This window comes from Octodon degus, unplaced genomic scaffold (assembly GCF_000260255.1).
Source record: "Octodon degus isolate 3935 unplaced genomic scaffold, OctDeg1.0 scaffold00068, whole genome shotgun sequence".
Taxonomy (NCBI): domain Eukaryota; kingdom Metazoa; phylum Chordata; class Mammalia; order Rodentia; family Octodontidae; genus Octodon; species Octodon degus.
In genome coordinates this window covers 3374208-3391775 of record NW_004524644.1, presented here as the reverse complement: position 1 = coordinate 3391775, position 17568 = coordinate 3374208, and the positions used below count along the sequence as shown (strand labels likewise).

Sequence of the window (17568 nt, the reverse complement as noted above, 5' to 3'; positions counted from 1 at the left end):
TTCCCTCGTTCCCTCCCTCCCTCCTTTCCTTCTCTCTCCCTTCCTCCCACCCCTTAGCTCTCTTCTTTCCCCTGTTTCCAGGGCCTTTGTTTCCCCAAGGGCCACTTCCTCCTTGCAATCCTCTGGGCTGCTTAGTCCAGACCCTGCTGGTCCCTAGAGTCCTTTACACCTCTCTTGGCCTGAACATGGGCACTATCCAAACCTCAGGGGTCCCTTGAGGTTTGCCTGCCAGAGAGCTCATCTGAGTGCTGTGGGCTATCGGAGACCCTGGCTCTCTCACACGGCCAGTTTGTCTTCAAGCCAGGCCCACCTGCAGGGCCCTTGCCTGGGTCTCCTTAGCTCATTTCTTACACCTCAGAGCTGGGTGGTTCTTTCGTCTGATTATTTTGGGCAGTGCGGGGAACTGAACTCAGGGATATGTACATTTTAGGCAAACACCCTATCAGTAAGCTACATCCCCAGCCCTTAAGAAATTATTTTATTCTTTTCCTCTTCACTCTTGAGTCTGAAGAGCCATTCTCTTATTTTTCAAGCTGACTGGACTTCCCAGCATTGACCCCAGGCCCTGAAGCTCTCAAATGGCATGGACAAGGGCAGGATCCCCCTCAAGGGCACATGAACGTGTGCTATGATCCACATACCCAGACACGGTACCATGGCCTTCCTGGCCACGGTCCTGTGGGGTACAGCGAATGGTCATCCCATTTACAAGTCAGGAAATGGAGACACAACAAGATGAACTGACTCCCACAGGGCCACAGTCGGGAGCACACCTTACAGCACAGCACATGCAGCCTCAGCCTACACACGCCCAGGCCATGGAGCAGGGACACAGAGTGGCCCTGAGAGATTCACACGGCCTAGTCCTGCCAGAAGTCACCAACTGTCCCTGTCAGGCCGGGCCTTCTCTAGCCAGTGATGTCCCAGATGACAGACCCGTGACCTAGCGGCCTGTGGAGAACAAAGCCTGTCCCCAGGGCCCGTGAGAATGGGTGACCCCTCCCCCAGCCACGTCTCCCTCTCCACATGGCACAAGAGGCCCTTTCATTGATCCAGTGTAATTCGCTACTTCACCGAGCCATCATAATTTCCAGTGTGCAGACACAAACCCACTGATGGGCGATTCTCTATCCAGCTTTCCTAGTATGGTGCTAAGTGTAACTAAGTATCATTAATGGATGATGCTCTGTTGCTCCTTAAACATATGCAGAGGCAGCCCCACACTTGTCCCTGCCCAGCTCTTCGAGGTCCAGAGGAGACGGCCAGTGGCACCATAACAAGCCAGTGCTGAGAGCTCACACAGGGGGCTCTGCTTTTGCAAACGCTATCACCTGCGGCAGCAGCTGGGCCCTGTCTGTCCATCCCAAAGGGGACCTTGCCTGACTTTTTGGTAAAAACTGGGATTTAAGACTGAATTAACAGCCTCTTTTTTCCCAGTCACATGAGACACGGGCTTTCTCCCTTTCTCTCCTCTGTGGACAGCCCTAAATATCTCTGCTCTGCAGGGATGGGGACATGGAAGGGGACAGGGGCGGGGGCAGGGATGGGGAACAGAGGGCAGGGTGAGGCCCTGCAGGAGCTGCCTGGCACTGCTGGGTGGTTTGTGTGTGCTTCTGAACATTCACACCAGCGCTTTTTTCCATGGGAGGCAACCCTATCCCGGAGGAAGAGTTCCCCTCTTCCCTGTCCTTAGACACAACTTTGCTCCACTCTCGAGCAAAAAAATGTCCCTGTCTGGCACTCAGCACTTTAAGGCCCTGTATCCCCTCTCCTGTTCAGGTATCCCACACCAGCACGCTGGGTCCCCTCCTCAGTTCCCGTTCACCATTTGGGGCGGTGACAGGAATGGACACTCACCATGGTTTATCCCTTGATCCCTTAGCAGGAAAGACTGTGTGCTGCTTGCTGCTGGAGGTAAGGAGATTGTCTTTGGGCGTTTTGAATGGCTTTGAGGTGCTGCTGGCAGAGCTATGGCTGCTGACACAGGCTTTGGTCTTCCCCTGTGCTACAGCCGTCCTGGGGTTGCAGGTCGGAGACGCTGGCGAGGGCGAAGGCCCGCACATGGAACCGTGTCTTCTCTCTGCAGGGAGGAGAACACAGTTCAGCAGGGCGCTGAGACAGGTGGGTCCCCTGGCCTCCCTCCCCTCCACCGCTAGCAAGGCAGATGTTCTGGCCCTGGACAGTATGCCAGGCTGGCCCTGTGGCTCTGCAAAAGCACTTCCTTGGGAGGAATACCAGGGATGCCATCTACACACTAGGACAACCGCACAGGTACCCAGCATGGCAGACACGACTGGACTTTCAGAATAAATGGGAACTCCTCATCCCTGACCTCCATGTGGGGCATGAGTCAGAGGGATTGCAGGCTGGATGAAAGATCTGCCAGGAAGTGGTTAGCATGGGTACCTGCCTGGCACTGGGGTCAGGCTGTCCGCACATCCCAATGATGGCCTTTCTTGGCCAATGGAGCCGAAGGCACACATACAGGAGGACGCCAACTCTTGAGGCATGGGTGGGGAGCACGGACTTGGGGGTGTGCACAGCTTCCTGAAATTCTGCAGAAAATACAGAGCTCCGGGCAGACACTCTTCCCTGTCCCTGCCCCATCAGCCCCTGCTGCTTTGACCCTGTAGGCAGCGTGAGGACCCTGACCAGGATGGTGGCCCTATAAAGTAAGGCTTGCATGCATACCACCTATGGTGGCTCTTTGCTTCATGGGGTACCAGGGTTGAATCCAAGGCCTTTGCACTGGGCTATGGCCCACCATCTTTTCCCCGACCTTTTTTTTTTTAAGACAGAGTCTGACAAACTGCCAACTTGCCCAGATCGGGCTTGAACTTTCAGTCTTCTTGCCTCAGCCTCCCACAGTGCTGGTGCGCACCATGCCTGGTTTATGGCAGTTCTTAATGGTTTTAGGCCAACAGATCCGATAGTGTAAATCCCAGAAAAATGTTCATGTACACATGCCAAAACTCAGCACCATTTAAAGGAAAATGTCTCAAAATCTGAAAGGACAAGATCTCCAGGAATCCGTCCTCCTCTCTGGCTCTCTTGCACCCCATACATATTTTGTGCTCACTTCATGTATGTTGAAAAAATAAGTGAAATTACAACAGATGTCTTGAAGGGGTGGACAGACTAGCGGTCGCAGATCTGGAAGCTGGATGGAAGGTGACAGCGGGAGGGGCGGTCAGCAAAGATGGCAGATGTCACTCCCTCTGCAGCCCCAGACGGCGCAGGCGGCCTCCCCGCAGAACCCTCCCGGTGCTATTCTGCGCCTGGCCTGAAGTGCAAAGCCGGACTCCACTGGCCCGTGTGGGGCGACCCCGTGGCTTCTTCATGGCCTGAAGTGCAAAGCCGGACTCCACTGGCCCGTGTGGGGCGACCCCGTGGCTTCTTCATGCTCCTCACTCCTGCGCTTCCAGACTGTCTCCATGCGCGTGGGTTCTATCTTTCTGATGAAATTGGAGTCCATGGGCTGGAGGGGGGGATTTCCAAGTCTCCTCCGGTTGGGTACAGTGGCTCTATCAGTGTTCAGATGCTGTGTACGCAGATATGGGGTCGTTTTTCTCCTGTGGCTTGTTGTAAATGTCGCATACACATTCAGTAGCCGGAAACCAGCCCACCACGGGCTTTGAGAACCAAGACCCCGCTCTCTGGCCTCCTTTCAGATGCTGTAGAGAACACATGTGTTGGGAGCCCTGGCTCCCGCTCCAGCACCAGACGCAGGCTGATGGCCTGGGGTTACCCCTTCAGCTTTCTGTGTCTTTATCTGTAAAGGAAATGGGTCTCTTGGACGCTTCTATGGCCTCTTTCCACTCCATTACCACGAAAACAAGGCATGCTTATACCTGCTCCTTTGTGTCACTCAGGGCTCCTGGATGTTACAACAATAATTACAGTTCCCAAGCTGAAATGCTGTACCCAGGCAGATCTTCTTTGGAGGAATCCAACTTTGTAAAATTGAGCTGGCCTTTATAACTCTTGTGAGACAGTCAGGAAGGAGCCAGGCATCTCTACCCTCCTCACAGTGGAGTGGCAGAAGGGGACTCAGATGGGCCAGGTGATCCGAGGCCACTGCCAAGGGCCAACAGCTGCTTGAGAAACGGGGCTCTGGACATAGGTGCAGAGGTCTCTCAGGAAGGTGGGAAATACAGTATGAGCAAGATTTGAAGCCATGAAATTAGGAAATGAAGAATGTGGAGTTACCAGACTAAGTCTTGGAAATCTGTGAGTCTGCATGGTGGCACACCTGTAATCTCAGCACTTAGGAGGCCGAGGCAGGAGGATCACCTCAAGCTTGAGGACAGCCTGGGCTGCACAGTGCATTCCAGGCAGTCTGTCTACGAAGTGAGACTCTGCTTCAGAAAACCAAAAAAGGGAAACACAGCTAGTCTGATAATCTAATTTCTTCACTGATAGATGGATTTATCAGTTACCAGCCACAGGGTAAAGTGGGCTGGTGGCCATGCTGGCACCAGAATTGGGCACCTCCACCTGAAATCGGCAGTTTCTTCTGCCCTTCAGAAATATCTTGTTTAGCAATTTCTCTCTTTTTGGCAGAGATTTCCGCTTCTAAAATAAAACTGATTTTTATCATTACTGTTTCAAATTTTTCTGCAGTCTTCATTCCCTCAAAAGGTGGGGTATAGATATAGAAATACCACTCCAGAGCCCAAATAACAAATATTTAGCTTGCTAAACCAAGGATGAGTCAGCCCAAGAAGGGTGCTGCTAGTGACAAACTGAACTGGACCAGTGATTCTAAAACCACCTTTTTAGGGGCCTGGGAGATAGCTCAGCAGCACAAGTGCCTGTCTGGCAAGCACAAGGTCCTGAGTTTGATCCCTGGTACCAAAAAATTAAAAACTGAAACCACCTTTTGGAGGATCCTGATCTGTGGTCCTGGCTGACATGTTCCCTGAGAAACTCTCAGACAGAATTAAATGAACAGAGACCCTTTATTCCTGGTGTTATGATTTACCTCTATAAATGACTTTGTTAAATGGCTTGTTGAAACCTGAAGACAACCTTTTGCCCTGCATGTGAATTTTTGTTTATGTATGATTTTGTGTTGCAGCAGATGGGCAGAAGCAGTATTCCTGTGAATTGTTCCTTGTTCTGAATGAACTGATTTATCTGTTAAGGTGTCTCACCAAGAGGTCTTCATTTCTGTCCCCTGACCTATGGGAACAAGCTTGCCCTCTTTGGTGCAGGTTGGTTTGTTTTAGAACTGGAATTGAACTCTGGGCCTTTGCACTGAACTATATTTCCACCTTTTTAAAACATTTTTTACATTTTGGGACAGGGACAGGGTCTTGCTAAATTGCTAGGTTGTCCAGGCTGTGCTTAAACTTGTGATCCTCCTACCTCAGCATTCCATATTATTGGGGATACAGGTATGTGCCACCATGACTGGCTCTATTAAAGTGGTATAACCAATAGAGTTGGAGCAGTCAAGGCTTCACTCAGTTGGTAGCTTGACTTTTGTAAATGATTAGAATTGCAGGTCCAGTCAGGACACAGCAAGTAGACTTTAGAGGAAAACCCTTGCTATAGTTTATATGTGGCTGTTCCTCCAAAGCCTCATGTACTTGTAGGTGGGACTTTTTGGAGATAGCTAGATTTAGGGTGGGTGACACTGGAATTAAGGGTTGGTGACAACTAAATGGACTTAGCATAGTTCTGGGTGTGGATAATGGAAGCCCCACTTTGGGCATGGGTGGCACTACTCAATAGACTTGTAGTCTAGGTGGAATATAAAGGGAGAGAGGGAAGGCAGGCTTGTGCTGCTGCTTGCTGCTTTGTTACCTGCCTCCTGCTTTGCCATGAACTGTTTCTCCTCTGTGATGCCCGTCTGCCATGCCACCTGACTATGGACTGAAATCTCTGCAGAGTATAAGCTAAAATAAACCTTTCTTCCTTTAACTTGAAAGTGTTGGATATTTTGTCTCAGCAATAAGAGCTTAACTAAGACAACATGATAGGAGCCAGGTTGGGAATCTCCATTTGGGGATCTCCAGCATGAACATCTACCTAAGGATGACTTATACAGTTTAGTTCTGTTTTTCGGTAGAGAGGTGGGCAGGCCAGGAATGGGAGGAAAAGTCTTTATTTCTTGTAAAAAAAAAAAAAAAAAGAGTACTGTTGTGTAGGTGGAATTTCAGGTTTATAGGACAGTCATTCTGATTGACCCACTTTGGGAATAATCATTTCCTTCTATGTTTTGGTCAAGGGTCTGCCTTAGGCAGATCTCTAAATTATTCTAATTTCATATGCTTTGTTCAAAAAAGTTTATGTAACATTATATTCCTCACTCATTGTTAAAATATCTTATGGAGTTAAGTAATTTGAGAAAGGAATATTTCCCTCTAAATTTTCTCAATCTTGGGGCTGGAGAGATAGCTCAGTAAAATAAGCACTTGCCTGGCAAGCATAGGGTCCTGAGTTCAATCTCCAGTACCGCATTAAAAAAAAATCATTTTTCTCAATCTTTGTTAATATAGACAGTCATTTTAACAAAAAGGTAATCAACTTATATTAGGGCTATTTTTTTTGTCAACTACCATTTCTTTATATATGTGTGTATATTCCACATGCTTGCTATTTTAAATAGGTAATGCTCAATTACTTACATGATGTAGATTATTTAGCTACTGTCTTATTGGCTGACATTTCTTAAAAAATTTATTTATAAATTGATTTAGGATTTTTTTTTAAGGTAAGGTATATTTCCAAAGTGAAAGCCTGCAACAGCTTGCAGCATCTGCTACATATATATTTTTAGACCACGTGACAGAAAGACCATGCCAAGGTGTCGTGCTAGTGTTGAATAGAAGCACCACCCACCTACTGAACAAAAGCAAACACTAACGTGGGAACACCTACGCAGATTTAAACATCCAATAAACACATCAGCAACAACCTTGGCAAGTGCGCTGGGACCAATGACTTCTGGTGCCCCCTTCTGTCTTTGGCTCCGTAGTAGTAACAGCTGGATAACATTTTCTATGTGGTTGGCATTCTACTGCACACTTGATTTACTCCACAGCATTTCATTCTTATAATTCCTTAGAAGAGGCTCCATGGGACTTCTACGGATGAGAAAAGTGAGGCCCAGAGATACCACCAGTGGTTCAAGGTCACAGAGCCAGGGAGCATCAGGCCTCGGGGTGTCACAGCCTCCGTTTTAATTCTGAGCTCTGCCACTGTGAAACCGTGGAAGATGCTGCCATGGACGACTGGATGCCTGGGGGCTGGGGGGCTGGCTGTCTCTCTCTGCTTCCTGTGGCATTTCAGAGGGCCTGACTGCCCTGGAGAGAGGGAAGAAATGCCTTGGAGGTGTTTTGGCAGCTTTTTTTTTTTTTTTTTTTAATTTCTTTTCTTTTTTTTTTTTTAATATTTATTTATTCATTTTGTGTGTGTATGGCCAGCTCAGCCCACCAGGGGGCGGGGCTGGCTGGCATGTGGTGCTGGGGGCTTGACCGCGGTCCCTGTGCTTTTGCTTAGCTTGTTCTAAGTAGGTGCTTTAGACCACTGAGCCATCTCACCAGCCCGTTTTGGCAGCTTTTGGGTGCCAGTCGGTGGCCCCAGGTCACGTCCTGAGACCTCAGCTAGAGAGCTGGCCATCCCAGCACCGAGGAAATGAAAACCCAAACCTCTTTACTCTTCATGTTTCCCCCACAGAAAGCCCAGGCCAAGGCTTCAGCAGCTGCCGGTTCAGGATCATCGATTTGCTGTGTGTACCTTCCACCCCCAGGTGCCTCCCCAGAGTGCAGCTGGAGGCCAGAAGAACAGAACTGGTAGTTGCCGCCTCTCGGCACCCTACAGATCTGTCAGCATTGGGAGCCGTGCTGTTTCTACGACCCTCTCCCCTTCCTCTCTGCAGTAAAACCCCAGGTTCTCTGGCAATTCTACCTCAGAAAAAACTCCAGAACTCTCCCAGCCGCTACATAGATCTCGAGACCTTTTCCTTTCAACCTCAGCACAGATGCCTTGTGGACAGCCGATGTGGCTGCAGACAGCCGGCGAGTGAGGCTCCCTGAACCATTCCAAGGAAAAGCTTGCTGGGAATCTACCAGTGTGGCTTCCAAGAGGCCGGCCAATCACCTACTCATGGTTACCTGAGGCCTGCACGGTTGCATAAGCCAACCTGGGCAGAGGCCAGGCCCTGGCCTACTCATGGGACAGTGCCACCGTTCTGTCACTATCCAGAGGGCAGGTACATGGCCAGTCCTTAGCCAGGTGCATTTCCTCAGAGGGTTCTCTCTGCAATAGTAGCCACAGCCAGGACTCTGTCCATAAAAGACGACTCTGAATTCCAAAGGATTTTCCTTCAAAAGTAAACTGGATTTGGAGGGAGAGAGGCAGAGAGGGACCCGGGCATCAGGATTCATGTGGACTGTGCCTTACAACTGTTTTGCGAAGCAGGCACTCCCTTCATCGGCAGCTGCGAAAACAGGCAGTTGAGAAACTTGCCCCAAATCAACAGGCTGCTGTGTGGAGGAGTTGGGGCAGGAATCCGGGCCTGTGTTCTCATTTGCTACCATGATAGCCAGGCACCATGCAGAGCACCATGGTGGCAGGGGGTTGGGCGGTGAGGACACAGGAAGTCAAGGCACTGAGGCAGGAAGTGGGGGCAGACAGAGCCAAGCCTAGCACTTCCAGAGCCTAGGAAGCTTGGGAGTTTCTGGGGTACCTGCCCCCCACTTGGTGCCCTCTTACAACATGTCAGATCCTGTGCAGTTGGGAGGTGTTCCTGGAAGAATGCATGCCTGTCACTGACTGACTCCCACTCACCCTTTCTCCCCCTGCTCATGGCCAGGCCACAGGAACTCCACAGAGCAGCAAGTTCTGGGACCAACAAGAGTGTGGGCAAGTGGCCTACACTGCTCATGCCAGCCCAGCTCCCCAACCCTGGCAATTGTGGGGTGGCTCCTCGGTCATCTGGTCACCTCCTGCCCACTCATTCAGCAGCATTTCTCCAGAGCCCTCTCGGCATCAGGTGCTGTGGAGTTACCTTTCACGCACTGGTGCACGTGATATCCCACCAGCTGCACAAAGCGGTCGGATGCTGTTAGTCTCCTTGTACAGATGGAGAAACTGAAGTTTGGCAAGATTAGAAAATGAGACCAATGTTACACAGCACTAAGCAGCTGTGAGGAAGGCCCAGGCGTGACTGACCACTAAGCCAGGGCCCCTTCTACCGTGCCTTCTGGCCTGGAATGCTCCTAGCAGGTCTCAGATGAGCCTGAGAAGGAGCATTTCCCACCTTTAGGGCTGCCCTGGAATGACCTGGGGCATCCCATAATGCAGGACGCTCTGCACCTCCCCTCTACCCAGTTCATTCCTCCTCCCACCTGTTCTCTTTGTCATTTATAGTAAGGTGCAAATCTGCAGGCCCAGCCAAGGGAGGGTAGGATCTGGGGAGTTCCAGGGAATTTTCAGAGCCTGAAATACTTCCATCATCCCCCAAGCAGGCCTTCACCAGACACCCAGCCTAGCTAGAAGGAAAACCTGCCAGAGGAAGGCACATGCGCACACTGCCTGGGTACTTTTAAGGGATTATGTCTTTCTGGAGAGCTCCCCCGTGATAATAACAGGAACTAAAAAGCATTTATACTCTTTGATCTGGTAATCTGGTAATGTTAGTTCAAAAAATAGACCTCAAGGAAATACCCCCAAAGGAAAAAAAAAAGTTCAAAGATATTCTCAGCAGTACAGTTTACAGTAATAAAAAAATACTACAAATGACCTGAATGAGTGATAATCAGACAATTGAACATGACAGGTATGAAGTTTGTTTCAATCTAAGAGAATGTGTAAGTGAAACTGCAAACCCAAATCCACAAGAGATGGAAAATGTAACAAATAAGATGTAAACACTAATCATTCCTGTATAAAAACATTTAACATGAATTCCAGGATGAAGCAAAAGGGGAAGGAAGGATTTAGGATGAACTGCTTAATGGGTTCCATTTTTATAAGTCCACACAACAAAAATTCAGCACAAAAGCACTGACGTGGGCTGGTGAGATGGCTCAGTGGTCTAAAGCACCTACTCAGAACAAGCTCAACAAAGCACAGGGACCACGGTTCAATCCCCCAGCACCACATGCCAGCCAGCCCCGCCCCCTGGTGGGCTGAGCTGGCCACACACACACACACACACACACACACACACACACACATAAATAAAAAAAATAATAAAAAAAAAAAAGCACTGACGTCTTCTTAAACAAAAAGGGCAAAAGAGAGAAAATGGATGCAAATATTAAGTAGCCAAGAGAGAAAAATACGAGTCAAAGTGAGGCCTCCTTCGGTCACTTGCTCTCTTTTCTGAGCATTCCCTTGGTACCTTCCTGGTCTCAGCCAGGGATCGGCGCACCGGCTATCACAGTGGCCATAAGGACAGATTCCGCCACTGCTGGACCTTTTTCATCAGAGGGCTGCCAGGGTGGGGATGGTACTCTCCAGGTGCCAGGCTGGCCATCTCGTCTACCAGAGCTTGGGGTACAGAAGGCAGCTGCTGCCTGAAGGACCAGGGCAGTGGACAGCTCCCCGGGCCTGCTGCCTTCACTGCAGCCCAGGACCGTCTTCTAGGTACAGTTGGGCCCTTTATGGTCCCAGTGCTTCCCTGCGTGGCTATCCCCAGCTCCTGTCCCCATGGGGGTGTGGGTGCTGACAAGGAGCTCCACCTGTGTGCTCTCTCCACGGAGTGGCCCCTCACAGCCACCACACCCCCCTGCAAGAGTCACATGGCTGTCACTGTGTACATGGTGAAAACTAGTGGTCCCCAGCTTTTAGGTAAACCACTGGAGTCTACTGAAAATGGCACAGAGTGGACTCACCCCATCCCAGAGGCATGGCAGAGGAGCTGCAACTGGACACTGGGCAAACAAGGCAGAGGCCGGGGCAGCTTTGGGGACATGATCCATGACCTGCTATCTCTAGTGTCTCATTAAAGGTCCTTCTAGGCCTGTCTTGAGGCACCACCAGCAGCCTTCACCCAGGAGCCTCAGATACCACCTTTCTCAGGCATGCAGGTCCTACCTCATGGAGGAGGCCTGGGCCGCATGTACCCACTAGGGACCCCCGTAGAGCACGGAGTCCTTTACTCTTGCCATGGTGGGACCAGGACTCCCAAATCTGTTTTATTCTTCTCAAAGTCCTGAGGTGGTTTGTATGTTTTACCAGCTTAGGAAATATGGATCAAGCACCACTGTCCCAGGAATTGGAAAGCTCTGGGCTCAGAACCCAGCTCTGTCACTCATTAGCTCCATGGCTTGGGCAAGTAACTTAGCCCCCCAAGGCCTGTGTCCTTACCTGCAGCATGCGGACAACCGTAGCCACATCACAGGCCATGGCTGGGCAGTTCCTCTCGGGTGCACTGAGTCCCCTGCTAGCACTGAATGCCGTCCTGCTGGTCACGGGCTGCGGCATCCTGTGCCTGGACACTTCCGAGGACAACCATCCTGCCCACTGTCTTATCTCTGGCATTTAGCACAGGCCTTGCCCCAGTGAGCTCTTACTATCTTCACTGCTAAATAAGTGAGTGTTGGACAGACGAGCAACTCACAGGGGTGGCTACCACTGTGCCACTCGCAGCAGGCACCAAACACAAGTTGCCCAGTACATGAAATTAAAAAAAAAAAAAAAAAAAAAAAAAACCCAACCACATGTAGTAGCATTCCTAAGCAGGCAGTTGGCAGCATCTCTCTGCCCCTGAGTTAAAATTTTTCCATTTACAAGAATCCTTTGGGAACATATTGTTTGAGGAGCTCAGGCTGGGGGTAGGGGAGTTCGTTTTCTGCTGCTGTATTTTTCTCTGAACCAACCTCCGATCTGGACAGCACAGGGCCCTGGGCTGCTACAATCAAAGGTACAAAGTCTCTGCTCCCTGCTCACGTCTCAGTGTCACTCAGAGCCACTCACCCCACAGGCCTTCGTGGTTCCGCAGCAGCCACTAACGGAACCATTTCTGTTCTCCTTGGAGTGGCAGTTGGCAGTAGCAAACAGGAAGTTGTCTTGAAGTAGGGTGTGGCCGTGCCCTGTCAACATATGCGTACAGAGACAAACGCTGTTTTTTTTTTTTTTTTCTTCCTTCTCTCCCCTCCCTTCTCTCCTCCTTCTTTAGGAGTAAAACGTCTGAGTTCTATTGGTGCAGGCAAAATGGTTTACATGATTTAAGATCAACCATTATTAATATACCGACAAGAGCCAAAAACAGAAAGGGACCTTAAACATAAGAAAGATCTGTCTTCTGTCAGCCACTCACTTGTAGCACTTAGTAAGGAACTCTGAGTGTGTGTGTGTGTGTGTGTGTGTGTGTGTGCATGTTCCCCTTTATTTCTCCATGGGCACATGGGAAACAATATTCCAGTAATAAATCAGGCCACTAAAAACCAACCAACCAAACAAAAAAAACCCAGGCCTCTTAGGGCTCAAGTCACCCTAGGGAGCCAGCCAGGACCCCCATATTATTCAGGGTATCCAGTGTGCACCCTGCATTAAGGACTATCATGAGTAGGGCAGAATAAAAAAATGAGGCTTGCTAGCTTTAAGACACGGGTATCATTCGAATACCAAAGGTCTGAAACACTTCCTAACATAATTTGCATAAAAACAACAAAGAAAAACAGGCTGAAGAGTACACAAAGGCCTAAGGTGTCATCTGGGGTGCTAATCAGCACTGAGAAGTGGGGGTGACAACCTGCCAGGGTCGGGACAGCTGGCTTGCTGGTGCTCAGAAAGGTGTACTGTAAAAATTTCCACTCTGCTCCTTCCTTGACCTCCAGCAGGGCCATCCAAAATAGATCAGCCCCCAACCCAGCCTCCTACTCCGGACCTCTTTCCGAGGCAGCTGCTGTCCACACTGCCCGCCCCAGCCCTGTCTCGGCGCCAGCGCCTGCCCACGGCCCAAGAGCGCTGTCTGTGCTCAGGCTCACCTTGCTGCAGGCGCCAGGGGCTGCCGCACGCTTGGCCTGCCAGGCCCGCTCTGCCAGGCTTGCTCTGCCATGCCCTGTGCCCGGCCCCACACTGTCCAGGGTGGCGCCCGTGCCCTGCGCTCACACTTACACATCCTGGGGACAGCCTTGCCGTTTGGACAGGAGGCTGGGCCAGGGCCACGCCGGGGCACGCCACTCAAGACGTTTCCTGGATCCTGGCTACGGCCCCAGCCAGTCAGAGCACACGACTTCCCTTTGAGAGAGCACGCCCCGCGGGACCAGGGAGAGGCAGAGAGAAAGGCCCAGCATGGCCGGCTCACATCCTGAAGTTGGCAGATGAAACTGGGTTTTCCTGAACTGCACACCAGCGCTGTGGCCAGAGGCACGAGACAGTGAGCACTGTGTGCAGGGCTGGGGCCTTTCTGCTCCCCCCAGATAGTGGCCACCCTTGGGCTCTGGGAGCTGCTGTCACCTTGGCCTGAGACCTGTGCAGACCGGTTGCATGTGGCCTGCAGACACCTCTGGCTTTTCTGCCCTCCCACCCTATTCTGAAGGGCAAGGTCCAGTCCAGCTCCTAGCACTGTGCAGAGAGCAGTGAGGTCGATAGATTAACCAGAAAAACTGCAACCTTTTCACTATGCACCCAAGCAGGGGCTTTTCATTCATCCTGGATTCTTAGAATGTTATTTCCTGATGTTGGCAAAGAGCAGCAGACTTGGGGGGGAGGGCCCCACTCCTACCCAGACTGTGGTCCACAAAAGGCTGCATGTGATACGATTCTGCCTGTATGAAGTGTGCAGGGAAGATAAACCCAGAGAGAGGGAAAGTGGAGTGGAGCCGTGGGTGTCAGTGGCTGGCTGGGAACCAAAAGAGGGTGGGGGAGCAGTCACAGAATGGTTAATTTTCCGTCACATAAGTTTCACTTTAACTTTAAAAAAGCCTTAAGAGGCCAGGGAAATGGCTCAGTGGAATAAGCGCTTCCCTGTCAAGCGCAAGGGCCTGAGTTCAATCTCTGGTTCCGCAAAAAAAAAGAAAGAAAATTGCATAACGTTTCTGTACAACAATAATGAACCCAGTGCAAGCTTCCTACCTTTGGCATGAAAGAAAAGTGAGAGAGAGGTAAAAAGCCTTAAGAACAGTAGGTGTGGAGCATCTGTATCTTCTATGAGGAGCTCTCCTGTGTTAGGGCTCAAGTCACCTAATAGTAGCTTTGAGTCAACTCCTGCTAGAGGAATATGCCTTTCAGCTAGAGAAAGAGAAGCAAATCTCTAAGAGATGATGACTTGCTCAGGCCCAGCTGTGTGACTCTGGGAGAACTTGGGATTCTGAGGAGCTGGGACCATCCCAAGAGCAAGGCAGAGCCCCTCGCCTTTGGAAGGCAGAGCCCGTGGGAACCTCTGGGTCAGCAGCCTGACAGGACGACCAAAGCCAGAGCCTGAGTCTGCCGTGGGAGAATTGCTCACAGATGACACGACTTTGGCCCTCTGGGTCCTTGGCTTTCTTTCCTGCTCTTGTCAAGAGCTTCTTCCCAGAATTAAGGAGAGTGAATCAGTTTTGGGCTTGGAGGAGGTGTGCTGGTCAGTGTCTTGGAATGGAATCAACATGGACTGTGGGGTAAGAGCCGACCACCCACCCGCCCAGTCCTGCTGCTCAGGCTTTTGCAGCTTTGACTGGGAACAGTCTGTGCCTGAGGGTGACGCTGTGAGCCTTTCCTCCAGACGGAGGCCAGCGGGTCAAGGGATCCTGGGCACATTCTCCCCACCCAGGGGACTGTCCAGTAGAGGCCTGCTGGGTGTTGCAATGCTTAGAAGAAACGCAGATGAAAGGGCAGGGCTCGTGGCCTGGGAGCGTGAGTCCTTTCAGAGAAAACACGGACAGCTTTCCTAGGACCTCTGTGGAGCATTCTAGGACGACCTGGAGGACACAGATGGTACACGGCCCTCGGGCTGGCTGTCCTACAGCGTTCTGGTCCCTCCAGAGGTCTGGCCCTGCCTCTGTCCTCACTTCAGGTCCTGCGGAATAAGTAGGTGGGCCAAGTTCTCGGAAAACTAGTGCCTTAAGATGCAATGTTTGGGGCTGGTGAGATGGCTCAGTGGTCTAAGGCACCTACTTGGAACTAGCTTAGCAAAGCACAGGGACCACGGTTCGATCCCCCAGCACCACATGCCAGCCAGCCCCGCCCCCTGGTGGGTTGAGCTGGCCACACACACACACACACACACACACACACACAAATAAATAAAATTTAAAAAAAATGCAATGTTTATTGCATCTGAGGAGCAGCAAGTTTAGAAGCCCAGCTCTAAATACAAACACAGGCAGGGACAGCCCAATTCAAATATGCACAAAGGACTCAAATAGATATTTTTCTAAAGCAGATTTACACTTGGGCAACAATAGTGCAGGAGGCTGGGGAAGTAGCTCAGTGGTATAAATGCCTGCCTGGCAAGTGCAAGGGACAGAGTTCAATCCCTGGTACCACGAAAGACAAACTTTGGGGCCAGCCAGATAGCTCAGCAGATTAAAGCACCTGCTTAGGTAGACACAGGGGCCGGGGGTTCGATCCCTGGCCTGCTGTGCTAGCCCCACCCCCAGGGTGCACTGAAACAGCAATTCAGACTGGTTGTGGGGGCACCTGGCTATAATCCCAGTCCTTGGGAGGCTGAAAACAGGAGGATCACTATGAGTCCGATCTGTGTACTGAGACCCTGTACTAAATACATTTAAAGGAAAAAGTGTAGGAAAAGGCGCTTTGCTTCATTAGTCATTAGAGAAATGCAAATCAAAATCACCAGAAGGTACCATGTACCTGAGGATAACTAACTAACTTAACTAACTAACTAACTAACTAACTAACTAACAATAACAACAACAAAAGGGCAACTATCAAGAGCTGAGAAAGCAGAACCCTGGACACCACGCTTGGGAACACAAAATGGTATAGTTGCTATGGAAAACACTACGGTAGTGCCTAAGAAAATTAAAAATAGAATTACTGTGCAATTCAGCAATTCACAATACCACTCCTGGGTATATGCCCCAAAAGAGTGAAAGCAAGGGCTCAAAGAGATACCTGTCCCCCCCAGTGCACAGCGGTGTTCTTCACAATAGCCCAATGATGGAAGCAACCCAAGGTCCACCAGTGGCTGGTGGATGAACACAGGGTGGTGTGTGTGTGTACACATCAGCTTTACAAGCGAAGAAATTCTGACACACGCTTCAATATGAACCTTGAGGGCATTGTACAGAGCGAAACACGCGGGTCACACGTTGAATGACGGCATGGTAACACTCGTGCGAGGTATCGAGCTAGAAGAGCCAAATGGATAGAAAGTTGGAAGGCGGCTGTCAGGGCCTAAAGAAGGCAGACTGGGAAGTTACTTTATCTTTGGTCTTTTTGAGACAGGGTCTTGCTACACAGTTCAGGCTGGCCTGGAGCTCACTTTGGAGCCCAGCCTGCTCCACAACTAGCGATGATCCTCCTGCCTCAGGATAACAGGCATGTGCTTTCATAATAATGTGAAAGCACTTGGTGCCACTGAACTGCACACTCAAAATAGTTAAGATGCTAGCTTTTTTTTTTTTTTAAATAATGCTCAGTCTGCTCGCTTGCTTTCTTTCTTTCTTTCTTTCTTTCTTTCTTTCTTTCTTTCTTTCTTTCTTTCTTTCTTTAATTTATTTTGCGGAACCAGGGATTGAACTCAGGCCCTTACGCTTGCCAGGGAAGCGCTTATTCCACTGAGCCATCTCCCTGGCCCCAAGATGCTAGCTTTTATGTCAAGTGAATTTCACAATTAAATTTTTTTTTTTTTTAAATTAAAAGAAGTTGGGGGCTGGGGAGATGGCTCAGTGGAATAATCACTTCCTTGGCAAATGCAAAGGCCTGAGTTCAATCCCTGGTTCTGCCATAAATAAATAAATAAATAAATAAAGTTGGGCCAGGGAGATAGTTTGCCTGTTTAAGTGCCTGCCTGGCAAGTGCAAGGAACAGGGTTCGAAGCCCGGTACTGCATGCTGTGCTGGCCACAGGCTGAGCCAGCCACTGGAACTGGGCATGGTGGTGCATTCTTATAATCTCAGCGCTGGGGAGGCTGAGGCAGGAGGATCACTATGAGTCTGAGCTGGGTAGCAAGACTCTGTACCAAATTAAATAAATAAATAAATAAATTAAAAAAATTAAAACAAGTTAAACAGAATTACTCTATGGTCCAGTCATTCTATTCCTGATATACACCCCAAAGGACTGAGAACAGGTACTCAAATACTGCCTGTGCCCCAAGTTCACAGTGGCAAAGAGCACAGTTCACAAGAATCAAGAGGTGGAAACACCCGACCCTCCACTGTGGATAAAAAACTAACCAACCAACCTGCGGTCTATATATATGATGAAACATTATCCATCCATGAAACATAAAGCGAGACACACATGACCTCAAAAACACTGTGTGAAATGCAAGAAGTCACACACACAAGGCTACCGTTCATATTGCATGATTCCTTCCACATTCAAGTAAAGGCAACAGAGACAGAACACAGATAGGCAGGGCTGGCCAAATAGCTCAGTAGATTAAAGTGCCTGGAAGCAGGCGCAGGGGCCGGGGGTTTGATCCCAGGACCTGCT

At 50.0% G+C, this 17568-nt stretch overlaps 1 protein-coding gene across 14 annotated transcripts in view; it reads right to left on the bottom strand.

Annotated features, from left to right (window-relative positions):
* Atxn7l1 (ataxin 7 like 1) overlaps window positions 1–17568 on the bottom strand; it is a 238490-nt gene that overhangs the window by 44573 nt on the left and 176349 nt on the right. For 9 of the 14 annotated variants that reach the window (XM_023719469.1, XM_023719470.1, XM_004634992.2 and 6 more), the window contains one exon: window positions 1858–2080. In XM_023719469.1, coding sequence (XP_023575237.1) covers window positions 1858–2080 — 223 coding nt within the window. Of the gene's footprint in view, window positions 1–1857; window positions 2081–11325; window positions 11609–11934; window positions 12051–12847; window positions 13027–13077; window positions 13156–17568 lie in introns of those variants that run through there. The other 5 variants (XM_023719474.1, XM_023719473.1, XM_023719475.1 and 2 more) reach the window with 5 other exon arrangements.